Source organism: Sciurus carolinensis, chromosome 12 (assembly GCF_902686445.1).
Source record: "Sciurus carolinensis chromosome 12, mSciCar1.2, whole genome shotgun sequence".
In the NCBI taxonomy this organism is placed as follows: Eukaryota; Metazoa; Chordata; class Mammalia; order Rodentia; family Sciuridae; genus Sciurus; species Sciurus carolinensis.
The window spans coordinates 77868716-77895840 of NC_062224.1; the positions used below are offsets into that span (position 1 = coordinate 77868716).

At 43.0% G+C, this 27125-nt stretch overlaps 2 protein-coding genes across 5 annotated transcripts in view; one reads left to right on the forward strand and one right to left on the reverse strand.

Moving 5' to 3' along the window:
- Positions 1–17713, forward strand: part of Kcnh1 (potassium voltage-gated channel subfamily H member 1) — a 389924-nt gene extending 372211 nt beyond the window's left edge. For both annotated transcript variants that reach the window (XM_047521803.1, XM_047521802.1), the window contains exon 11: positions 12533–17713. In XM_047521803.1, the coding sequence (XP_047377759.1) occupies positions 12533–13390 (858 nt within the window). In that variant the 3' untranslated portion in view covers positions 13391–17713. The remainder of the gene's footprint in view (positions 1–12532) is intronic.
- Positions 17714–17800: 87 nt separating this feature from the next.
- Positions 17801–27125, reverse strand: part of Hhat (hedgehog acyltransferase) — a 328256-nt gene continuing 318931 nt past the window's right edge. For all 3 annotated transcript variants that reach the window (XM_047519801.1, XM_047519802.1, XM_047519803.1), the window contains exon 12: positions 17801–22275. In XM_047519801.1, the coding sequence (XP_047375757.1) occupies positions 22184–22275 (92 nt within the window). In that variant the 3' untranslated portion in view covers positions 17801–22183. The remainder of the gene's footprint in view (positions 22276–27125) is intronic.

A 27125-nucleotide genomic window follows, 5' to 3' on the forward strand; every position in this document is an offset into this window, starting at 1 on the left:
CATCACATTTATTGATTTGCAGATGTTGAAACATCCTTGCATCCCTGGAATGAAACCAAGTTGTTATGAATGATCTTTTAGATATTTTGTTGAGAATTTTTGCATTTATATTCATCAGGAATACTGCTCTTGTTTTCTGTTGTATCCTTGTCTCATTTTGGTAATAGGGTAAGGCTGGTTTCATAGAACAAATATGGACTAGTTTTAGATATTTTTTAAACAGTTTACTTGGTTAGTCTAGCTGAAGGTTTTTGGAAAAAAATTATCAAACCAACTATTTCATTGACAATTTGTATTATTTTTGTCCTTGTTTTCTTTCTTTAAAGGTCTGCTCTGATCTTTTATTTTCTTCTACTAATTTGGAGTTTGAATTTTTTCTTTTCCTTGAGATGCTTTACTAGCTTTTTATTTTAAATCTCTCATTTTTTACATTGGTACTCACTGCTTAAATTTCTTAGTCCTACTTTTGTGTTTCCATTTGAGAAATTTCAAATTTTCCATTTTGGTTCAAAAGCATTGTTTACTCCTATGTAGTTATATAATTGCTAAATTTTCTTTTATTGTTGACTTCTATTTGATTCTGTTGTGATCAGAAAAGAAACAGGATATGATTTTAATATTTTGAATTTAAGACTTGTTTTGTGACCTAATCTATATTCTAGACAAAGTTCCATGCATTGAACCTAATTTATATCTTGCACCTGTTAGATGGAATGCTCTGTAAATATCAAATCCACTTAACCTATAGTATAGTTTAATTATGATGTTTCTTTGTTGATTTTTTTATCTGGATGATCTATCCACTACTGAAAATGGAGTGTTGAAGTTGCCAACTTTTATTGTAGTGAAGCCTATCTCTCCCTTCAGGTCTAATAAAGTATTTGTTTTATAATAGATTTATAATCACTTTCTTGTCAAGTTGATCCTGATAGTTATATAGTCACCTGTCTCTTCTTAGTTTGTGTCTTAATATCTTTTGTCAGATATCAGAACTCCTCCTGTTCAGTTTGACTTTCCTTTTATTGGAATATATATATTTTTTTCATTCTATGGGCTTTACTGATGAAATGAGTTTCTTGCAGGTAGCATATTAGTGGGTCTTGTTTATTCATTCAGCCAGTCTGTTTTAATTGAAGAATTTAGTCAAGGATTTTGCTTCTTTTTTTGTTTTCTAGTTGCTTTGAATATTTATCTTTGTGGTCTTCTGTACTTCTGCTTGATTCTTTTCTATTTATTTTGTGTGATTTATGCTGCCATAATGGTAGTTACCTTTCTTCTGGATGTAGGAATCCCTTAAGCATATTTTCTAAGACTGGTCTGGTAGTTACGAATTTCCTCAATATTTACTTGTCTCCATTTCTGAAAGAGACTTGCTAGATGTGGTATTCTTGGTTGGCAGTCCTGGTTGCTTCAGGACTTGGTGCTTCTCTCTTGCAGATTTTAAAAACTTTCATCTTATACTTCTGACAGTTTAACTAGAATGTTCCACAGTGAAGATCCTTTCTGGTCATTTCTATGTGGAGTTCTAAAAGCCTCCTATACATGGATGTCCATATTTTCTGCAAGATTGGAAAAATTTTTTGCTATTTCATTGAATAATTTTCTAGGCCATTTATTTTTTTCTCCTTACTCCAGTCTGTTAAGGTTTTCATTTTTAAAAAATTAGTTATAAATGGACACAATGCATTTATTTTATGTGGTGCTGAGGATCTAAACCTGTGCCTCACATGTACCAGACAAGTGCTCTACCACTGAGTTACAGCCTGGCCCCATTAAGGTTTCATTTGACTCGAGCTTTTCCTTTCCAAGATTTGTTTTAAAATCTTTTTGCAGAGATCCATATCCTGATTTTCTTCCGAATTTCATTTATAACAAATTCATTTCATCCATATTGAATTCTTTGGGATCTTTGTTTTTGCAGCGGGGGGAAGGGAAACTGTTGCTAGACATCTAGACACTTAATGTCTTCTTTTGGAGATATTTTAGTTTTCAAATCTCTTGGGTTCCTGCATTGAGATTTATGCATATGATAGCATTACCACTCTGTGGGGCAATTGTCTTAGTAAGCAGCTTTCTCCTGAAGGTGTGTCTTAGGTGTCAGGCTGTTAGGCAATGTTGGTGTTATTTCTGGCTGGGCACCATAAGCAGTCTCCTTGTAGCTGCTTTGGCTGTGATTAGTGACTTAGGACACAGCATGCACTATGGCCTAGTAGGAGACTCACCGTTTCTGTGGGCCATGTGAGAATGGGGACACTCTAGCAGTTCGGGCAGGTATGGTGCAGACAGCAGTGTGTGTGAAGTGCTCATTGTGTGACCACTCCTACAGTGGAAGTGGTGGCTCTTATTGGGCAATGGAGTGTCTTCAGGCACTGTCACTGGTGCTAGCAAGGCCTTCTGGTTCTGGCCGCCCCAGCAGTAGCGAGGGCCTGAAGTCCTTGTCTTTAGTCAATGGTTCAGACCTAGATGCTGCCTGGGGAGAGGCAGTGGCAGATCTGCAGGCACCTTCTGTGGCACTCACGTCCCTTTCTGATGAGGTGTAGGGGCAATGATGGGAACCACATCAGTGGGTAGCAGTGCACATCCGGGAGGGGAACTGTAGCTGGTGCCAGGGATACACCAGGCAGTTTTTCAGCTCTTTGGCCACCAGCTCTAGGAGCAGAGTGTCACCTGTCTAGTAACAGTTATGGAGACTAGAAATCTGAAATCAGCATTGGTCTCCAGTGCTGGTTCCTCCCAGAGGTTCTGAGGTGAGGATCCATGCCTCCCTCTTAACTTCTGGTGGTTTTTGATAGTAATCTTTGGCTTATAGTTATGTAACTCCAACATCTACCTCCTGTGGCCATCCCCTGTGTGTTTTGTGTCTTCCCCTTTGTCTATTTTTGTACTGGGGATTGAACCCAGGGATACTTAACCACAGCACCATATCCCCAGCCTTTTAAATTTCTGAGTCTGACCTTGAATCTGTGATCCTCCTGCGTCAGCCTACTGAGCACTGGGATTAGAGGTGTGCACCACCAGCTATAAGGCCCTTGTAAGGACATCAATCACTGGATTGAGAGCTCATCTCAATGTAGGATATTATTTCAAAATCCTTACATCTGCAAAGAATCCAAATAAGATAATATTCTGAGGTTCTCGATGAATGTGTCTTTGGGAGGAAGAAGAATGCAATCCACTACACTAAGAGAACAGAACGAGGAGAAGGTGACAGATGTGGCCCCTACCAAAATGCCAGAGAGACTTTCACAGCAGTGCCATCTCTTCCCTGAGCAGCAACTCAGAGGCACATGAGATTTGCTGGGCAGTGCTGATAAGGAAGGATCCTCTCTATCTTGGGCTTAAACCCAAGAATCTAGTGAGAATAAGTAGCAGGGCACTTTTTTCTTCAGAAGCCGTAATTGTCTTAATGTTGCTAAAAAACAGAAATTGATGAGTGGGAGTAATTCAGGCCCCAGGGTTTTCTCAGTACCTACTGGTGTCTGGGGATCCTTGCACCAGTGAATGAGACGTCAGTCTTCATGGGACATTAGGGAGGGGTCAGGAAGGTCATTCTTAAGTGCCAGAAGAAAGCTCAGACTGCATGGTGGTGGGACGGAGCAGCCCACTGAGAGCCAGTGAACTAGGTCTCCTGAGAGCAGGACATCTCCTGCCTCTAGATTTTTCCTGTATAAAGTCTACTGGAGCCTCTCTACATTCCTATTCCTTCTATTCAGTGCTGTGCCCTGAGGTCACCAGTAACCTCAGCATCCTCCAAACACTCAGGCTCTTATGTTACACAACCCACCCTTTCTTGCCTAGACCAAAGTCTGCCCTGCGTCACTCCATCCTGATGAATTAAAGGGTCACACAGTGTAACTAACACAACTAGAGTCATAACCTCTTCAAATGTTCTGAGAACCTCGGCTTCTTGGCCTCTCTCCTCTCGTCTAGATCTTTTCTCTACTTCCTAATACTGTTCCTAGTTCTTTGAAGAAGGTACTGATGGACAAAGACTTAGGGAAACTAGTGGCTAGGGGGTGGGTGGAAGGATAGAAGTCATCAGCATCTACTACGAGAAATTCTTCCCTTATCTGAAAACCCAAGGCATTCTCCCTAGCAGATGGCTAAGAACAGGGACTCATGCTGTCTGGGTTTTGACCACAGCTTTATTTTCTGGGGAGTTACTTACCCTTTCTAAGCTCATGTTCATCATCTGAAAAACAAGAATAAATGTACCCTCCTTCTAGGGTCACTGTAAGGAATGGCATGAGATAGCACCTGTCCTGTGTTTAACATAGTGCCTGGAGCTTTCCATCAGTGACTGCGATCAGGATAACATCATCCTACTCTAGATCACATTTTTTTTTTGTCCTAACCTATGCTCTTCTGAACACCCTTACTCAAATCCTTCACCTTTTATACCTAAGTCCAGTTCATCCTTCTAGAATTTTACTAAGCAACTGTGAAATACCAAGCATTATTTTTAGGGGTTTATAAATGGCCTGTGAGACAGTTTGTATTTTCTTCCACAGATGAGGAAATCGGGGCTTGGGGAAGGCACAATCCCATCTGCCTGATTGTACACTACCACTTCATGGTGACTTAATGACCTCCCTTCTTCCACCCTGGGCCCACCTAGTGTTTAAAGCTGTGAGTTTATCAGTCTGTCCCTCACTGCCCGACATCCCCTGGAGGACAGTGCTGAGCATTATTCTCCAGCCTCAGTCTCTGGCATTACAGAGTATTAATTCATTGCCAATCACTGACCTGACCCCTCTATGGTCCCTCTGGAGCCCCCGTCTCCTCCCTGAGGTTTAGGGCCCTCATATATTCATGCTGCAGGTGAAGGAAAAGCATTAGATTCCACAATAATCAAAGTGGTCATGATAGGGAGTTAAGAAGTCCCAACCAACTTTCCTATCCGTCAGTCTACCTGTAGTTTGTTTTTACGTTTTAAGTTTCTTAAGTGACCTGGTTTGTTCTCCATGTTTTATGTTCTGCTGTAAAACTAGGCAGAGTTGCTGGTGGATGAGAAAAGGTACGTCACCAGGGCCTGGAAGGAGGGAGGCTGTGTCTTCCATGCTCTGTGGCTTATGTGGCCTAAGTCAGCACCAATATGAACCTAATCCCCAAGGGGAGAGGAGGCTTGGCTCTCGGCTGCTACATAAGCCCCCCGTGTGTGTGTGCAGTAAATGCTCAGTACATATTTGCTTGGTTTTGTGTCCTATGCTCAAGTTAGTCAGTGTTTTGTGAAGTCTGAGGAAGAACCAAAAATGATCGAGTCTGCCAACATCCCTTCCTGCTCAGTAATCCTCCAGAGACAGGGGCTGACATTCATTGGGGTCACCAGGTAGCACACAGCAGGACTAGAAGTGGGGGCATAGGCAGGGATGCAGGCAGTGAGGGCTGAGGAGGTATGTGGCCTGGGTGAACACAGGTACACAGAATGTCAGTGACTTCACTGTGACTGATCTCAGACACTGGTCAGGCTACCTGCCTTGGAATCACCTGAGAGCTTGTCAAAAATGCCAGTTGCTAATCCTGCCACAGGAAATTCTCACTCTGTAGATAATAACCTCTTCAGATGGTTCTGAAGCACAGTCAGATTTGATAACCACTGATTTGGTCCAATCATGGAAGGATATGACTTGCCCAAGGTCACCCAGTCAATCACTTGGAGTGGTTTCAATTATGACCACTCCAAGTCTATGCTCTATTGCTTTCAGTTTGGAGATGTAGCGGGGGCGGGGGGCCCCTCTGCATTCAATATGCATGGCTTTGTATGACTCATACCTCAGTCCCTACTCATTTATGCAAACCACTGAAAAATGACATTAGGTTTATATTTTTATCCCACAGTCTGAGCTCTTTTAAGTAACTCTGTTCTTTCTTGAGTCCCCTGCCTTTTCTTCACTCATACTGTTGGGATACTCTTTCTCCAGGGGACTACTGCTCCCCTTGGCCAAGTCTGTCTGGTGCCAGATGGGGGGAAGAATACAGGCTTGAGAGAGGCAGGATCTTCTTTCATTGCAACCTGGAACAGGTGTTCTATTGTCCTAACTTACCTCAGTTCCCAGGGTGGTTGGTTTTTAAAGTTAAAAATAGTTGCTCACAACTATTAAGGTTAAGGGTCTGTCAATTCAGTTCAGCTCAACAACCATTTATTATGTGCTTCCACCTCATCTGGGACCATTGGTTAGTGCTGCCTCAGAGGGATGCCAAGCTGTATGAGCAAGATACAGTGGATATGCCTACCTTGGAGACAGCCTCCGTCTTCCCTCACCCCAGTGTTGCAAGAATTCATGAGCTGCTCAGCATTCTGCATGAGCCTCCCAGGCCCAATAAAGCAAGAAAATACATGACCTTGTGGGCTGGCAGGACTCTGGCTGGATCCAGGAAGGACTGAGACTTATCCCACAGTAGAGACTACATTCACAATGGGATCAGAGGGTTGCTCTATCTTCAGGACTGGGCCTTTCCAGTGGGTGGTTAGAAAGTCTCTGGAACAATCACTCCGGTCTTAGGATCCCTGACAGGAAGGAAAGAATGCTGACCCCTAACCCTCAAGTATTGCTTCAAATTAATTGTGTAACATTGAGTATTAAACACCTCAGTTGTCAGATTGTACTCTCCAGCACAGGAAATGTGGATTCAATGAGATAATGCCCTTGAGTATATGGAATAAACCACAGTTCCGTATTTGTACAGAGCCTTATATTACAATCACTAACTGTTCATTCCAGAAGGGACCCTTGTTTTCAAAATGATTTTTGGAGACCATGGAACCTTTCCCTGAAATGAAATCATACAATAAAGTCCAACAGATAAAACAAAGAAAATCTGCAGACTTGGAGACAAACCTGCATACAATCACCTGACCCTTGACAAAGGTGCCAAAAACACATTGGAGAAAAGAATAAAACTAGACCCTCATCTCTTACTCTGCACAAAAATCAACTCAAAAAGGATCAAAGACCTCAGAATTGGACCAGAAACTATGCAGCTCCTAGAAGTAAATGTAGGGTTGACACTCCAGTTTTTAAGCCCAGGCAATGACTTTCTCAATAGGACCCCTAAAGCTCAGGAAGTAATGCCAAGAGTTAATGGGACAGCATCAAATTGCACAGCAAAGGAAACAATCAGAATGGGTGAAAATCTTTGCTAGCTACTCTTCTGATAAATATCTAAAATCTATAAAGAGCTCAAAAATCAAATAACCCATCTCAAAAAATATGAAAAAAATGTTCATTATCATTAGCAATTAGGGAACTGCTAATCAAAACTACACCAAGATTTCATCTTGCACCAGTCAGAATGGCAGTCATCAAGAATACAAATAATAAATGTTGCAGAGGATGTGGAGAAAAGGGAACAATTTTACACTGTTGGGACTAAATTAGTACAACCACTATGGAAGTCTGTATGGAGGCTCCTCAAAAGACTAGGCATGACCCAGAGCATCTCACCCAGCTATGCCACTTCCTAGTATTTACCCTGAAGAATTAAAGTCATCTCACTACAGGGAAACATGCATACCCATACTTATAGCAGCACAATTCACAATAGCCAAACTATGGAACCAGCCCAGGGGTCTATCAACATATGAATGGATTTAAAAAGTGGTATAAATACACAATGGAATTTTACTCAGCCATAAAGAAAAATGAAATCATGGCATTTGCAGGAAAATGGATGGAACTAGAGAATATCATGTTAAGCAAAACAAGTCAAACTCAGAGTTAAGGGTCAAACAAAGGTGGAGGTGGATCTCCTAAAAATTAAAGGGCGATTAGTAGAGGAAAGGGACCAAGGGGTACAAAGTGGGGAGGGAGGTGGGGAAGTGTTACATTGTGTGCATGTAAGAATATGTAACAACAAATTTCATCATTGTGTGCAACTATAATAAAAGAAATGTGGGGGGAAAAAACCTGGCACTACACCGACTAGGGGGAGGGCCTTGCCTCAGGCTTATACAAACTCACTGTCCTTCCCTAGGAAGATGTAAGTTTACAAAAGAAAAATTCAAGAGCAGTTGTCCTCATTGCCAGAAAACATAACAATGATTAGCTGAGCTTACATAAGATTTTGAAAAATCAGATGATGAGATCAGTATGAGGTCAGTCTGAAACAAAGATGAGTAATAGTGGAAATCCTTTTGGATTTTATTTACACACAACCTTTTAGGACTTTGTGTGTTGTACATGGAATAAATCCACCTGCTATCCCCTCTCTCCATTAGATCACAAACATCAGACGCAGATTGGAGGAGGGGCAGTGTAATATCACTTATTTTGTTCTGGCATAAGCCTCACAAATGGGAATGGCCCTAATTCAATGGCACATGGTTGACCATTTATTGAGCCCTTTATACACTAGGCATGATGTCAAACATGAAAAATAAAACTCTGCCTACCTTCAGGGAGCGAGAGGACAGGACATGCCAAAGGCTTCTTCTCCTGATAGGTTGCGATGACCTACGGAGTTACATGTGGCTGTCCCTGTGGGGCACCACCAGGAAGCGTGTTCTGACCTTGTGGGAGTCAGGGGAGCTTGTTGATAGAGGTGGCACCTAAATCGAATCCCAAAAGGGAGTCAGGTTTGAGGGGTAGGGGAGGTGGAATGGGAGATAAGTTTGAGGCAAAGTGAGCTGGGCTTTATCCCAGGACCTGAAATTGCTCAGCATGGTTGAATATAAGACTGAGGGGTGGCAGGAGAGTTGACCAGGGACAATACACATCTGAAATTTCAGTGTCTCAGAAAGAGCTTGGAACAGGAAATGATGTACAAAATGACACCCCAAACTGCACATATTGAAATAATTTGAGGGTTTGTGAGAGGGAGTTCTGGGGAACACTTAAAAGAGAGGATCTGGGGGAAATAGTCAGAAATGTCACATGCATTATCTTCCTCTTAGATATTCATAGGTACATGAGCATTTTAAAGTTCTGAGAAGTCCTACAATAAGGCACTGCATTTAACAGTGTAATATGGCTCAAACTTATTTCACCTTGAGACTCTCTCCCCCTTCGTAGCATCCATTAAAGCCTCATGGAACACTTTGGAAAAGCTAGACATCAGAGCCTGATCAGCACAGAAGGCATCCTGGCCTTGGGGTTGTGCCCACCGTCCCTAAGGCACACTCCTGCTTTAGGGAACGCTGAGCATCTCCGAGCAGAGGGCTAGTGGCACAGACCTCATTGTCGTGAGTCATGCAGCCACCCCTGCCCACTTGGATCTAAAATACTTGTCAAAATGCATGGTCATGGCTGGCTCTGAGACAGACTGTGACTAACTTCTCCAAAAAAGCAGCTGAAGTGAGCCCTCAATCCCAGATCAGCAGAGTTGTTAGGCCACATGAGCTGTGTTAAGAACTCCTGTGCCTGATCCCCTGGGGTTGTTGATTTTACTTCTCAAGGGTACAGACATTGCTGCAGGGTATGAAGCTTTGGTTCATCTACCCATTGGTTGAGACAGGGACATTCAGATGGGCTGCTTTGGGCACATAAGATGACACTTTGGAAGCCAAGAGGCTTCAGATGAGTCTGTGTAAACCTAGAGACCCATGTCGTCTCCCAAGGGGATACCCAGACAGTGAATGATAACATCTGAATATGCTGTCCAGATCAGTTTAGGATTCTGATCCATGGGCCACCCAACTGAAGAGCAAGCACAGGGTAGCCACACATCCCCCAGGAACATCTACCTCAAATTTATATCAAACCTTCGTAAACCTTCCTAAATACTCCACTGTACAACTTCTCTGTTAGTTTTATGTTGCAGCCTCTTCATCAGAACTTCCTTCTCCTTAGTCATGGCCCATCTTGTCTCAAAGGCTGTCCCTGATGTTGAGTGTTAGTAAAGAACCATGTGTGTTCTGAGTCAAACCTCTTTTACATATATATATAAAATATGGACTGCGATGTCTGTGATTTCATCATTGCAAGCCAAAAACATTCTCCCACTGACTCATTAGGTGATATTTACCTGTTATTCATTTATTCTACAAATAGAGGGTGCCCTAGATACCAGACACCCTGAAGAGCTGGGGATTGAGAACTTAAGAGATAATCCTTGCTCTCTTAAAGCAGAAAATAATTATGCACATTTTTTTAAGTATGAAAAAGTTCTGTTCTAAACCCTGAGAGCTTCCAGAGGGGATGAGATATGGATTAAACAACTAGTATCCTGTTTAAGAACTGTTGCTTAAAAGAAATAAAACCTGATCAAAGTAGGTCAAGTTAAAAAGGGAGGAGAGAGAGTTCTGACAGAAATAAAGAGCAAGAACCAAAGTAATTATCTCCATAAGTCATCTCTCCTCTTGGATACATTCATGTTTAAGTCCTCTTTCCTGCTCTCCATCCTTCCTTTTTCCCCTCACTCCTCCCCTAGTCCCATTTTCCCTCCTGCCTTAAGAAGGGATGAGAGTGGGAAGGAAATAAGCGCATTTCTACCACAAATGGTTACACGACAGTAAGGAGGACAGAAGGGTACAAGCAGAAAGAACTGTTCACGTTGGGAGACAGGAGGATAAGTAAGAGCTCACTGGAGTCAGGAAGGCTTTCAGGAGGAGAAGGTACTATTTGAGCTGGGCCCTGGTGTGAGGAGGCTCGGACAGCCTGAAGAACAGAATAGCATGTGAAAAGCCATGGAAGAATGGGTGGAAAGGGCAAATAGCTGTACTTACCACCATCCCTCTGTCCTTGGTCCCTTACCTGGGTTTCTTTGGCTTTCTTTAGAGCAGACAGGATTCTCCAGAGTTCTATGACTTGAATCTATAGGCTAGATTATAGGGGAACAAGGGCAGGGTAAGGGAAAAGGAAGAAATGGGAGAAATGCTGTCCCATAGAGGTTAGAAAGCCACATATCTGAGATCCAGGTAAGTAGCTTGAAGATTCAACCCAGTAGCAAGACCTAAGATTTAACACCCACTCACCCGTTAGTGACTTCAGTGTAACCAAATAGTCATACCACAGGCATGAGCCTCCAGTCTGCCAATGATCAATCATTTTCCAGCTGATCACAAGCAGTAAGCAACGAATGTTTATGGGCTTCTCTGTGCTAAGCACTATAAAATGATCATCTTGTTGGTCATACCTGAAAAATCTACTGAGTGGTACCACCAGGGGTCAAGGAGTACATGGAGGAGCCGAGTTATGTACCATCTTCATCTAGGGACCTTAATATGGTAGAAAAGGATTCATGTGAGTGTCTGCAGTGGTCCAGTGCTTTTACCTGAGTTGCCTTTATGTTCACATTACTACAAGTCTGAAAAGCAGGGATTTTCATGTTTTCTAGGGAGGAAGCTATGATACCTATCTGAGGTCACAGGGCTAGGTGTTGGACCTGGAACTTCAACCAAAGTTTGTTTCTGGCACACCAGGGTTATGGGGCAAGTCCTCAAGGCAGACTGGGTTGGTCTGGGGGCTGCCTGTGTAGGTCACAAGGTATTCCAGATGGGGATGATGGCAAAGCTGCTGCTTTCCCTTACCTGGGACCTCTCTGCTACTTTTCTATCTGCAATACCTCTGGTCCTCTAACCAGCAATTCACATAAAAAAGACAACCTATTACAGGTTGCTTCCAGATATGGCATGGGTCAAAATATATACTAGAGTCTAAATGCCACATGCAGTGGAAGTTAGAAATTATAGGCCTTCCCAATAACCAGATGATGGTCCAGGGAAAGGCCCTGTAATTTTTAGCTTATACATACTCAGCTGGAATCTCAAGTCTACTTTTCTGTCTATTCTCTTCATGGAGTACAGATCTATGTTTCTTTATTGTCAATTTACCTGTTATGTGATGCTTTCTCATTTCCACAAGGTAATGATAATATATGTTCCAATAGTCTTACATTAAGGAGTAAGTGAAGTAGCACTGAAGTTCCCTTATGCACTGCACAGACTGCTCAAGTATTGAGTTCTATTGTTAGAACAAGCTTATGTGCAAGTTCACGGGCCTTTATTTTGTAGAAAGGAGGACTTCCGTGTGATGAGATGAACTTTTACTTGTCACAAACAAGGACCAGATCTATAGCTGCCAGTGGCAGCCCTAGCTATAGTCATACCTAGAGACTCACTCCAACTTTCTTGCTATAGAGTGTGGTTTAAATCAGCAATGCTCAAATTTTTGTGCATCAGAATCCCTAGGGAACTGCTGCTTTTAGATTCAAAAGCTTCCCCTTTGAAGATTTTAATGGAGGTCATAAGAGGAAAGTGATTTTTTTTTTTAAAAGCTCACTAGATAATTCTGAATTGCAGGTAAAGACAGGCAAAATGGAGCCCAGGACAGTCTGCTGGGACGATACTATTTGGGGTCTCCAGACCCCCAGCCTATGGGGGGATTCAAGGATGGGGTTTCTTCCTCCTGAGGATGTCAATAAGGCCAACTTCCTCTTTTAGGGAGCTAGGAACCAGTGTCAAGAAAAGGAAAGTGACATCAGCCAAGAGAAAGGTCCCTGAGAGTCTGTGCTATGGTTGGTGTCACGACAGTCGAATGGCCAAGCGTGACTGGTGGAGCCTGTTAACTCAGAGTGTCATTCTGTCTCATTCCAGATCGTGTTCCGGAAGATTAGCGACGTGAAACGGGAGGAGGAAGAGCGCATGAAACGGAAGAACGAGGCCCCCCTGATCCTGCCCCCAGACCATCCTGTCCGGCGGCTTTTCCAGAGGTTCCGACAGCAGAAAGAGGCCAGGCTGGCGGCGGAGAGAGGGGGCCGGGACCTGGACGACCTGGACGTGGAGAAGGGCAACACCCTCACGGAGCACGCCTCAGCCAACCACAGCCTGGTGAAGGCCAGCGTGGTCACGGTGCGCGAGAGCCCCGCCACGCCCGTGTCCTTCCAGGCGGCCTCCACCTCCGCAGTGTCCGACCACGCCAAGCTGCACGCGCCGGGGACGGAGTGCCTGGGCCCCAAGGGCGGTGGTGGCGACTGTGCCAAGCGCAAAGGCTGGGCCCGCTTCAAAGATGCATGTGGGAAGGGCGAGGACTGGAACAAGGTGTCCAAGGCTGAGTCGATGGAGACGCTCCCGGAGAGGTCGAAGGCATCAGGAGAGGCCACGCTGAAGAAGACCGACTCCTGCGACAGCGGCATCACCAAGAGCGACTTGCGTCTGGACAACGCAGGCGAGGCCAGGAGTCCCCAGGACCGGAGCCCCATCCTGGCTGAGGTCAAGCATTCTTTCTACCCCATCCCCGAGCAGACGCTGCAGGCCACCGTCCTGGAAGTGAAGCATGAGCTAAAGGAGGACATCAAGGCCTTGAACGCCAAAATGACCAATATTGAGAAACAGCTCTCGGAGATACTCAGGATATTAACTTCCAGAAGATCCTCTCAGTCGCCTCAGGAGCTGTTTGAAATATCGAGGCCCCAGTCACCAGAATCTGAGCGAGACATTTTTGGGGCCAGCTGAGAGGTTTGTTTAATAACACAAAGGTCAAAAACAAAATCCTGTACCCCTGCCCTAGACAACACCCCACCACACATGCCCACGTGACCAACAGTTTTCAAAGTAGGCTTTTCCTGACAGGAAATCAAAGTGGGACCAGTGGCTTAGGCATGCTCAGGCTCTCCCTTCCAGAAAAAGGGGAAGCATCTCATGCCCCACCCTGCAAGATGGCAGCCACATCTGAACAGCCTTTGCACAATTCTGGAAGCAGAGGCGCGCTGTCTAAAGGGTATTTTTCTTCATTTAAAATTTTTTTTACTACTATGATATTTATAAAAGGTTACACTCACCAGAAAAGAAGAACCAGCCATTTAGGGATTGGCGGGAGAGTACAGAGAACCCTTCATGTATATACCATGCTGAGCTCCTTCACCGAGACCCCCAAAGACCAAGGTATGGGCAGGGACTTCCCATTGTTCCCCAACCTTGTACAGCCTGTCTTACATCACCATTTTCCTATGGTCATCATTTGGGACATGGGGAGTTTGAGGGATGGGGAGTACAGAGCCTTTCATCTCTGTTGCTGAAAGCTAAAGAGTAGGTGCTGTGCGTGCCTCCCACAGACACACACAGATGGACAGGGCCCTCTGGGCTCCAAGGACTCTGTGGTGTAGCTCGTAGCCTGCTCCTGTGGATAGTTGACAGGGAGGCTACAGGTGGGCCTCCGGCCCCGCTCCATGCCGCAAGCCTCATTGCACAGACTACTCTGCTTCCTTCCCTTCTTGACCTCTTCCCGAGTGTTCCGGTGGCATTCCTCAGGGTATGGAGCATCGGCAGGAAGGGGCCTGAACCCAGAGTTGCTTTACTAACAAAGCAGACACACACACACACACGCGCGACCTCAGAAAAATGATTGTAGCAAGTGCTAGGTTTATATTTTGATTCTCATGGGGATTGCCCTTCAGAAGTTTGTATTTTGTACACTGCATGGGGTCATTAAAGGACACTTGGGAGCCATGCTTGGCCTTATTTGAAAGCAACCTCTTTCCTACAGAATGAAGACAGCAGGACCATGATAACCAAGAACACAACAGGTTTTTGAGTTGTTTCAGTAACTCTGGTCCATGGAGGAACATCTGAGCACAGAACACTATGTGGGCTGTCCCAGTCCCTATACCATGATGCTCAGGGACACTTGCTGCTTCATTAGCTGGGGTCAGGGTATTCAAGGTCTTGGGCTTCTCTCAGTGGCATCAAAGAAAGGACAGAACTGCACTCTCTATAGTGAGGTGATGGGACACTAACCCTGCTAAGAAAGCAAGGTTGGAAGTTCAGCCCTGCAGCTGGGGAACAGCAAGAGCTTGTCTAGGCTGTTGACCTTTGCCACACTGTCATGACCCTGTCCCCTGTTGTTGAGTTGCTGTCAAGATTTTGAATCCCATTGCCCCTAGGGAAACTGATAGGTGGAGACCTGTCCTTCCAAAGATACTCAGCATTTCAAAAAGGAGCCTGCCCCTCCCCCTTAGTCCTGCTCAACAGCTGCAGCATGTCCCAGGACTTGGAACTCACCTGTCTGAGCTCCCAGAGTTGACACAGATGGCCTAGGTGGTCAAGGGCATGCCCACATGTAGCTTTTGGCCTCATATGGCCTCCAGGAAAGTGTACTTTGCCAAAGCCAAGTCACAACTGTTTGTGACTCTGGCTAAAGCTGGGTGAGCATCAGACTAACTTGAGCAGCTGCCAACTCATCCTTGGGGCAGAGACCGTAAAATATCTGGACTCCTATCCTGTAAATGATACTAATCCTCTGACATTCTCCTTAACCTGCTTCGAAAGCTTAGGACCTGCTACTTGAGGGCAGAGCCCCTAATCACCCCAGCTTCAGAAACAACTGCCTAGAGATTTTCCTTTGCTTCTCTGGGGACTTGAGAGGCCTCAATCACCACTTCACAGCCAGTGTGGAGAGGCTCTGCCAGAGGGAGAGGGGTGTCTATTAAGAAATATCTACCCCTGCCACACCATAGGCCTGAGAGGCAAAGATGCTGAAGTCCAGACTTGCTTTGGGGAAAGATCTTCAGAAATACATTCTGGTATCAGAGTGAGCTAATGACTCGAAGCCCAGACCTGCAGTGGGACTCTGCTCATCTCCAGGCTACAGAGTCCACAATATAAGTTCCTGTAGGTGACAGAACACCAGGAGTATGGCTGTATCTGCTTTTATTCTCTAAGGATTTTAGAAAGTTTTTTTTTTTTCCCCCATTGGAAAAACATTTGTAAATGAGCCACTCCTTTTTTCCTTTTGATGACGTGTACTTGGCCACAAGCTGCTTTGTGCTACCTACCCACCCTTGCCAGGACACACCTCTGCATTTCCAAGCAAGGACCACAAGCATCAGATACCACTGACCTGCACCTTTCAGCAGAAACTATCATCTGGTGGCCCAAAAGAATCAGAGGAACCACAGGCCGCTAGGAATTAGACCAAACAGACTTCGGGAAAATTAGATATTTTTACATTATTTTTCCTTTGGGAGGAGACAGATATCTCATGTGTTGCTCCATTGTGCAGTTAAGTGCTGGTTACCTGATCTCTACTGAACTGCTTATTTTGAATGTCATTCATGAAGAAGGTCCTGCCCCTGTCACTTAGGGCTTTGTGTTGAACATGCTTTCCCCTGCAGATGTAGGTGTGGGATGCAGACTGAGTCTAAGAAACAAGATGGTGTGTTTGTTCTTGGTACAGGGTGCCAATTCCAGCATGCTGCCATCCCACAGGCCCACAAAGAGCTCCTCTGCAGGGTGAGATGAAACAGCCCAAGGATGGAGGCAGCCATTTGGTTGAAAAGCTCTAGTCTCGTGCCCAATTAATGCAAATACTTAATTGCATTAATGCAATGCTACATCTGCTAATAAGGCTACAACATGGCCCAAGTTAAAAAGCTGTGCTCATTCCATTTCGGAAATACATTTCTGGCTTTGATCGCTTGGGCCCAATTCCTGGGTCCTGTTTTACTCTTGACCTCCTGGCTCCTCTGTGTTGCTGCTAACTATTTATTCATCAGCTCCTTTCCTGGAATCTTCCTTCTTCAAAAGTGGGGGTAACTGGGCAAGAGGCAAAAATACACTCCACCATCCTACCCTATGCGGCAAACTTTATTTTCCAAATCCTTAGGTGGAAAGTAAGAGGACTAAGCCAAGTTGGAGTGAGGATGCTGTCAGAACTCTTTAGGAATATTAGTTGAAGATTATTTCCACTTGTTGCACTGACCACATCTCACATGTATACTCTAGGACATTTTAGGAGCCCTGGTGGAGATACAAGTTGCTGATATGCATTTGATTAACAGAATGTACTATGTTTTGCAATAAAGATGTTTAGCCTTAAGACCTTTGAATGAAACTCCAGTTGTGATGGAGCTGCCAATGCCCCTTCCTCTCCTCCCTCCTACTGTTGCTTAAAGAGGAGGTCCTTTGAGGGTGCACTCCAGCCCCTGGAGGCCCTTTCCTGTAAGTCATTGTTACTGCTCCATATACTGCCTTCTCACTCGCTTCAATAAGAATTACCTTCACCAGCTCCTCCTCCACCCTGCACTGGGAGGAGACTTCATTATCCTTTTAGTACTGACTGCAGCTATCAGACAAAGCATCGTTTTCTCACCCATGGTGGTGGTGGTGGTGAAAAGTTTTAGTATCTCCCCCTGCCCCTACACTTCAAAAGAATCAATGTGAATTTGCCTGAAGTTTAAACTAGTTTCAAATGAAACTTCATTTTCACGCAAGCATATCAGACTCATTCTGGAATCTCTAAAACTGAACTTATCTACCCTAGAGGTGCCAGACCTGGTGGGTACTCCCTCTACCTGCCATTCAACTTTTCTTAGATTGTGTCTTTGTGATTTCTGAGTCATCCAGTGGATCCATTCGTTGTTCAATGACAAGTTCACAGATCTTGTATCAGGAGATGAACTCTTTGTAAAGGATGCAACCCCCTACCCCAATGAATGTATTCTCTTAGTATTCAGACACTGTATTTATGCATCAGTTGGAGACTGTCCACATCCAACATTTCATCACAAGGACATTTCTACTCATGAGCAGTTCATCATTCTGGGGCTTCTCCTTATATTAATAATCTTTCCATTGAGTCCTGCCAAATCCTTTTTTTCTTCTTTGCATCTGTCACTTTGTCCAAATGAGCATGAATAAGCAAGTGCAAATAAGCTGATACTATTTTTGTGGTCAGCTGAGGATGCTGCCAGTAACTCCACTGTATGTCTGCAGCTTGAGAATGTTAAGAGGAACACACGGGCCCCTCCATTGATGATATTCCCTTCTCAACATTTTTAAACAAGCACAAATGATATTTGTAAAAAAAAAAAAAAAGTTTAATTTTATTTATTATGGTAATAAACTATTTTATACATGATACTTGCTTTTGCCTTTCCTTACATAATGGTAAATCATTGAATTGGGTGTTCTGACCTAAGACGACAGAGCAAGGATGGTATTTTCTATTCCATTTCAAAAGATCTGGGAAGTTCTAACTTGAATGACACCTATAATTGTGGTTTTGGAGAACTTAAAATTCTAGAGACACCAAGGTTATGTCGAAGTACTGCTTAGCAAAAGAACATATATAAAGGTGCTTAGCCATATCATCTTGAGGTACAACTACATCTGTTTTACACATGTACAAAGGTTGCCTTTAAAATCTGTGTCTTAGCAACTCCTATTGCTATAAAAAGAACAACTTATAATGAAATTTATAAAGAAGTTGATTGAGTCTCACAGTTCTGGAGGCTGGAAGGTTCTGGAAGTCCATGATAAGGTGGCCACATCGAGTGATGACCTTGTGTTGCTTCATAGCATGGTGGAAATTGGAAGGCAAGCGTGTATGTGCCATCAAGACAAGGCAGGCTTGCTTTGTGACAAAAATTAACTCAGTTCCAGAAAAAAGGTATTAGTCCCTCTTAACAATCGAATGGTCTTTTAAAGGCTCTACCTCCTAACAATGCCACAATGGCATCAAATTTCAAGCCACAGCAATCTGGAATCACTGAAAATTATATGATGTGTTAATTTAATACACTTAAAGGTGAACTCCCACTGAGAAATCACCTTTTTCATTTTGAACAATTTAGATTAAAATGTGTACAAAATGTTAATGCTTCCCTGCCTTTTAAAATGGATGAAGAATATAACTCAATCTTTCTAAATGACTCAGTGTCAATAATACAAGTTCTGGACCTTGTTCTACTTCACTGGTGGCTTCAGGAGCTATTAAGGTAGAAGACTTCTTATCCTAAACTAAAGAGTCCTACACACCAGCATAGTTTCAGTTCTGCTATTATTTTAATAGGTATGATTTCTTGCTCATGGCAAGACTCCACAATACTGTCAATCTGAGTTCTTATTTAATACCCAATGGACCACATCTCAAAAAATGGCACTTCTCTTTTAACAATGTAACTTAATTCAGGGATGAGGCATCTATGACATACAAGCTAAACTCTGACCTCTGCTTGATCTCATAACACCACAGTATGAATATAAAATTTTTAATTATTTTCCCCCAGTTCCTAATAAATTACCATGCAGAATAGCATAATGAAAATAAAAATAATTCCAGGGTGATATTGTTTAAAATGGCAAATGATTGACATTAATCTCAAAAGTGTCACCCAGTAGAAGTACTGAACATGTCATTTTTTTAGTTGTCCTTAATGGAGACAAAATACTATCTTCGTGGATGACTTTTGTAATTAGTCAAAAGGACTAGTAATATGGAACATGTATACTACATTTTTGGGTGACAAATGGGGTTCAACTATTTTTAAATGAGGGCTTTGTTTCCAAATAAATCTTATTTCTCTGAAGAAAGAAGTACTATACCGAGAAGCCCATTTCTAATTGATAATCTGGCTTCTCACGTTGGGAACACTAAAGCAAACCCTATTGTATGGCTAAGTCCTGGTATGTCTCTTTTTGTCAGCTTTTCGCTGCTGTGACTAAAAGACCTGACAAAAACAATTCATGGTGGAAAAGATTTGGGGCTCATGATTTCAGAGATCTTAGTCCCTAGATAGTGGCTCCATTTTTCAGGGCCTAAGGTGAGACAGAACATCAAGGCAAAAGAGTATGATGAAGGAAAGCAGCTAAACTCAGCTTTCAAAATATAAATTCCAAAGCAAGTCCCCAGGGACCCACTTCCTCCAGCCATACCCTAACTGCTTCTAGTTACCACCCACTTAATTTCCATCAGGAGATTAATAGACTGATTGGGTTAAGACTCTCATAACCCAATCATTCCACCTTTCAACCTTCTTGCATTGTGTCACACATGAGCTTTTGGGGGACACCTAATATCTAAACTATAACAGCTAAATACAAAAGCATTATATTATGGTTGATTTCTCATATTTAGTCAAGCAAAGTAAGCAGTCTCAATTTCTCTAAGAGGATCTCTCCTCTACACCCATACTAAATTGTTATTCTCCTAATACATAGATCATCATATGTCTGATACATTTTTCTCTCTAGTCTTTAACAGAACAAAAGGTTTTGTGCTGTCACCTCAAACAAATTACTCTGAAAACAATACTTTTCTTTTGTGGATCTAAGAATTAATCAGAATGATTGAGGTTTCACTGACCTTCAGGTGTCTTGCTCCCTCCTTGGGTGTCATCTTGGCAGTAAAGTACAGGGCCCTTGGCTGTCCCATAAAGCCAGGTAGAGTTCAGAAGATCCTGGGGCTGGAAGTGACCTTGGGACCTTGTCTAGTCTCTTCCCTACACCCTGACTGAAGTTGCCCAGGGCTAGTGACACATCTGATGTTCCTCAGCTGAATAGCTCTGCATGCCCAGACACCTCAAGGGGCTTTGGTTTAAAGTAACTCCAGGATTTTAGTTCACATCCATGTAGATAGAAGTACTGTCATTTTCACATTATAGTTAGGGAGCAGGAAAAGGTTAAAGAAAACAGTAGTACTAGATGACCCATACATTGGTTAACCAGGTATCAAATAGAGTTAAACACAATGATTTTCTAATTCCCAAGAACCATTCTGAATCATAGCTGAAAACAAATTCAGGATTATTACTTTCAGACACATCCACTGACTCATCCAGTATAGTTTAGTGAATGACTACATGTGTTTTTATATAAATGGTCTTTTTGGAAGACCTCAAAATCTTTTGTATTATTTACATACCTACATATATTAGACATTTCTCTACAATCATTTTTATGCTCCTTTTCTTAGCAAGCCCTTTCCTTCCAAGTAAACTTCAACTGAACTCCTTCCAATTGACCACAAATCCTGACTCAGTGTTCCTCCAAGTTCTACTGCATTCCCAGAGGCTCATTCCCTTGTTAAAACTTCTCAGCACTCTGGAATCTCCTGCAGTGTGTCTTCTCGTTTACCCAGCCAGCTGTGGAGTCTACTGCAGCCAGGTCTGCCTACCCCTTTGTTCTGTCCTGTTTCAACTAGCACATTGTGCCCATGCCAGCTCATCAACATCTGGTTCCTTCCCATCTCTCTTTCAAGCAGAGCAGCTAGGAAGAAAGGGAGTCAACAAAATGATTGGTCCTGCACTTATCTCTCACCAAGTGGATAATCACAGCCAAGACCCAAGGACAATACCAAGCAACAAATTTGAGATACCAGCTAGGTTGGAGGAAACCTTCACCTGTCACTCCATGACAATTCATATATTTGGGGTGTTAAAAATTCTCCCCAAATTTTAAACCTTCAGTGTCTGTCCCACAAATAAATTCAAAGTCAAACAAAAATATTCCAAGCTATTTACCACTTGGGGACATTGGTAATTTGACCAGCATTTTCTAGAGTCAAGTTATATAACTATGCTAAGATTTTTCAACATTTTCCTCAAAAATACTCTAATTCTAGAAAGTTGTGAATTATCTATGTAAAATGAAAGACTCCATTTCATTTGAATCAAATGGGGCAACATAAGTCAGTGAGTATGAGCTACTGAGTAGGATGGTGGTGACTGGGGACCTGGGTGGAAAATGTTGACCACAGGACACCATCCTTACCTTTTGTGACTTGGCCAGTGGCACCTGCTGTGTACACACTGATTCTCTGGCTTTCATATTTCTGCTTCTTTATTGGGAAACATTAACTGTCAGAGGAAGAACCATGTCTAAACTTCTCTGTAAACCTCAAGAATGAATAGTCAAAAGTCACAGGGGTCCTTGGGTACAGACTCCCTGGAAAGCCATAGGATTGCCTCCATCTTCTTTGAACAGGTCATCAGAAGCTGGTGTCTTTGTCACCTCCCTGCTGAGGAGCTGATGTGTGAAAGTCAAAACCTACTTCTGGTTCTAGAGCCCACAATATAGTTCATGGGAAAGGGGTCACCAAAATATCAGTAAAATGTTTCAGAAATACTACCCAGTGGTGGACAGGCCTATCACTAACCAGGATTTCTGTGCTCAATCAAGACATGTCCATTCCATGTAATTCTTGGTAAAGGAGAAAGAACTCAAAGGCTCAATGGGGCTGGGTTCTAGACCAAAATGTCACCTTGTAGAGCTAGGCAAGATGATCTGCTGCCCTGGGTCTCAGCTTACCCAGCAGGAAACTGACAGTATTAGGGTAGAAAAATCTCTAAGGCCCACAAAGTTGGAAGACAGTCTGGTTGTAAAATTTCTATGAGGGTTCAAGCTGCCAGTCTTGGAGTGAGGTATCTTCAACAGAAGATAAGCAGGAGATAATCCCTTGGTGATTATCTTGAAGTAGGACGTCTGAGTGAAGTACCATTTGCTTTGGAGGTTGGCCTGGGCCTGGCAATACTAGTCCATGGTGTATGTCTGTGCCCAAGCAATGCCCACATGGGAATAGCAGTACAGGAATCCCAGGACAGAGAGGGTCACCCACGGCCAGCCTGTTGGGAGGACAGAGATGGAAGAATGGTTAGAAGTTTGGGGCCAGGACGTCCCACACGGGCAAACTGTCCCCTGTAGAGAAGGCAACATGAGAAACAACACAGGCGTTGTTCCACACCAGCTCTTCGCCTCCTGGAAAATGATCTTGCTGGAACCCCAGTAAGCAAAGTCCCACATTCCCATAGGCTCAGCACAAAATGGAGGGTGCCCTATGACAAATGCAAACGCTTAAGACAGGGCAGGCTTTCAAAGAATGTGTACTTAGATGACTAAAGCTTTAGATAATCAAAACACCACAAAAAATGTGTTCATGAGACCCAGAGTAAATTTCAAAATATAGATTGACCATTATATTGAATTGAGTGGTATTTGTAAGTACACAGAAAGTGAAATTCCAGCTTAAACATTTGATTTCAAAATTCAAAGCTTTTCGTGATTCCTTCTACAAATATTTGTCTTAGAGTATCTGTTCTCTTTTTTCTTTCATCTTTTTAAAGTAGTATCTGTTGCTGTTGAGCATTTGTCTTTAATGATCTTCATGTCTTCTACATATTTCACTTGCTCAAACTTTCATTGGGGACTTTGGAGAGGCAGAGGTACCAAAACCAAAAGACTCGGTCTTGTGTTAAAGGCACTCCCATTCCATCTTAGGAAAGAAACATGCAAAGTGGGATTTATGATTCACATACTAAGTGCTACATAGTAGTTTCCAGAGCATCTTTAAACTGAGTCAGTTGGAATGAGCAAGAGTTTTTCACGTGGAATGGGACAAGGACAAACTACCAGAGAAAAACACCTGAAATGTGACTATCAGGCCATCCCAGGAAGGGATAGGTAGGTAGGTATAGGGGTAGGAATACAAAGGAGGCTGTGGGAAACCCCTGAGCATACTCTCTTCCTGCTGTGTCCATCATTAGCTACTATTATTAGTCTGATGTAAGCTAAGTCACTATAGCATAGTGGTTACATGTGCATCTCCTAAGTGAGAAGAGAGACAAGTTCCAATCCTGACTCTGCCATCTGCTGTGTAACCTTGAGCAAGTTAACGGATCTCAAACCTAAAACTAGGACTACAGCAACTTACTAGTATCCTTATTGAGTGAAATGCCCTAAAGATTTGCAGGGTGCCCGGCACGTGGTAGGTCCTAAGGAAAAGGCAGTAATAATGGTGATGAGGGGCAAAGAACTCTTTTGCCAGCAAGATTAAATTGACAACAGGGGAGTCTAGCCCTGACATTCCTGTCCTCTGATTCATCATTCTCCTTAGATGTCTGCCACAAGAATTTTCCAAGACCCTGGTGGCAAGGGAAGTGAGGACAGCAAAGAACCCCTGACACTCTGGTTCCAGAACGAGTTGAATGAGCCACCTCATGCCTCTTGTCAGCCAGTCAGTTTGCTTCCTGTGGCTGCTATAACAAATTACAAAAATTTAGTGACTTTGAACAACAGGAATACATTCTCACAATTCTGGAGGCCAGAAGTTCCAAATTTAGGTGTTAGCAGGACCATGTTCCTTCCAAAGGTTCCAGGGAGAATGCTTCTTTGTCATTCAGCTTCTGGTGGCTCCTAGTCTCTGTGGCGACATCACTCCAATCTCTACATCCATCTTCACATGGCTATCTTCCCTGTGTTCTCTTTTCTTTTTATATGGACACCAATAGTTGACCCTAAATCCACAATGACTCCCTAGCATGTGCCTTAACTAGTTACATCTTCAAAAACACTATTTTCAAAGGAAGTCACATTTGGAGATTCCAGGTACACATGAATTTTGGGGGGACACTATCCCGCCAAGTATAGACAGGTACTTTCCCATAGTGTCAACAGGGTTCCCATCTGGGAAACACCGTTTGACTGGGTTATCCCATTCCTCAGCATATACCCACAGGACTAAAAATCAGTATACTATAGTGACCCACATCAATATTTATAGCAGCTCAATTCACAATAGCTAAGCCGTGGGACCAACCTGGGTGCCCTTCAACAGATGAATGGTATATATACATAATGTAGTATATGTGCATAATGGAATATTACTCAGTCTTAAAGAAAAATAAAATTATGGCATTTGCTGGTAAATGGATGGAACTGGAGGCTATCATGCTATGTGAAATAAGCCCCCCAAAAAACAAAGGTCAAATGTTCTCTCTGATATGGGGATGCTAACACGCAATAAGGGGATTGGTGAGGGAAGACTAGAAGTTCACTGAATTAGACTAAGGGGAATGAAGGGAAAGGAGAGGGGATGTGAATAGAAAGACAGAACGAATTGGATATAACTTTCCTATGTTTATATATGAATCCATAACCAGTGTAACTCCACATCATGTACAACCACAAGAATGGGAAGTTAAACTCCATGTATGTATAATATGACAAAATACATTCTACTGTCATGCATAAAAGAGAACATATAAAAATTTTTTTAAAAGGAGGAACCCATCTGCTTAGGGGTCGTCGGATGTCTCTCTACTGTGGCTCAGACTTGGGACTGGTCAGCAGGAGCTCCTCAGTGGGCTCAGGGAGCAGGATGACAGGAGAGGGCTTTGGACACAGGAAGACCTCCTGGACTCCAGCTGTGTTTGGGGTGAGACACCAATGGGTATTTGGTAAACAGAGCCCAGAGACCAGCTGCAGAGGTGGGCAATTGGGGGAGTTTCATTTGCACAAAGCTGGGCCTAGGGCATTGCACAAACTGTTTGACCACTGCGTTTGTCAAGAGATGACCCCATACATAGAACTAGGAGGAGAAATACCCTCAATACTAACAAGAGGTGAGCTTGTTACCTCTTGTTAGTAACAAACTCATTTACACATTTAGTGTGTGCCACAGGTAAGCCCTGAAAGTTCTCCCCACTCTTACTATATATGCAATCCAGGTAAAAGACTCACAACCCTGACTATACGATGTGATCCCAGTGGACGCCAGGTTTCCCAGGAAGAAACATGATGAAAAGGAAAAGACAGATTCTCCAGTCACCCTTCCACACCATGCAACCAACACTTTACATCTGGCCCTGTCCTAGATCCTAACATCACCCTCTTTTTGGTTTTCTATAGGCACAAGGTTTGATTGAGATAGCTGCTACCCAAGTACTAATGTGGCCCAGGCCAGTGCCTCCTCCTCCTCAGGGCTCAGATGAGGGCAGAATACCAAAATTAAAAAGCAAATAGGATGGGCTGTCATTCTGGCAATTTCCCCAAGGCCGCTATGATGCACAGTCACATAGCCCTGTCAGTTATAACAAAATGACGGTGTCAAAAGGATTCTGTTCTGACAGAGGAGCACTGACCTCTCCCTGGCCTTTCTCCATGATCCTCAACCAGCCTCCCACTTTCCAACCCCTATTCCCTTCATGTCCCTCCATTCTCCCCACTGAGCAGCCCCTTAACGCACCACACACACATGTGCACGCTCCCCTCCCCGCCATTAAGATGACTCATGCAGCCTGGTGGACAGGGTGGCACTGGTCAAAGGAAAAGAGACTTCTTAAAAGGATACTGTAGAACTGAAACCCTCTACATTCTCTGCACATTCAAGGTTGAGTTCCCAGAATCAAAATGTTTAACTTCCTACTGGGCTTTTGATACCTGGACAAAACAAGATCTAAATGAGAGATGAGTTTTAACAGATCAGACCTAGGCAGCATTGAAGATATTACAAACAGGTTGCTAGCAAGTCGGACCACAGTTGCAAAAATTTGGGTAAGATAGTGAAGACGGTTTAACAGACATAACTAAATGCATATAAATATGACGTATAGCACAATAGATTCTCTTAAAAGGACATATGTAGGTGGAAGAGTTAATAGGATGTAGGTAGTTCTATAATAATATTGTTAATAGGATAATTGTGAATTGTTTAATAACTCCAGCTAATGAGCACCCGGTAGAACACACAGGGAAATAACTAGAGCTAAGAGAAATTAAGCAGTATAATTTTACTTGAGGTTATCATGACTGAGCAATTTCCTGAGCAATTAAATCAATCTGAAAGGCCTGGAAAGGCAGAAACTCAGATACTGAAGAGATACCTTCGTCACACCAGGCCACAAGAAGTCCCAAGGGTGTGTCCTCTGCAAAGTGAGGAATAATCAGAACAAGCAATTCTAATGAAAAACTTTAAAATACGATGTTGTCAATGAAATCCACTGTTCTGCATAGTTATCAGGCACCAATAAAAAGTTTGAAAAAACAAATTCAGAAAAACAAAACACACCAAAGGCAATGCTATAAGATGGTGCAGGCACATTATGAAAGTTCCTCAAAAAATTAGACATGGAATTATGAAAACTATGCCCAAAAGCATTGACAGAGGAACTAGAAGAGTCATCCACCAATGTTCACAGAACAATTATTCACAATTTCCAAAAGGTAGAAGCAACCCAAGGGTCCGTCAACAGGATACACAGAATGCAGTACATATGTACAATGGGGTATTTTCAGCCTTTAAAAAGTAAGTAAATCCTGACCCATGTTACACACAACATGGTGAACATTGAAAATATCACAGTGAGATAAGTCAGACCCAAAACAACAAATCCATAATTCCACTCGTGTGAAGTTCCCAAGATAGTCAAATTCACAGGAATTGAGCTGGAATGGGAAGAGGGATGGAAAGCTAGTGTTTCATGGTACAAGGTTTTAGTTTGGGAAAGTGAAAAAAAAGTTCCAGGTATGGAAGATGGTGATGGCTGAATAACAATGAGAATGTACTTAAAGCCGCTGAACTATACCTAAAATTGGCTAAAATTATAGTTTTATGTTATATAATATATAACAAAAATTATGCTAAAAAAGCCCTTAACAAAATAACCATTTACATAAGATGCAAACTCATTAACCACAA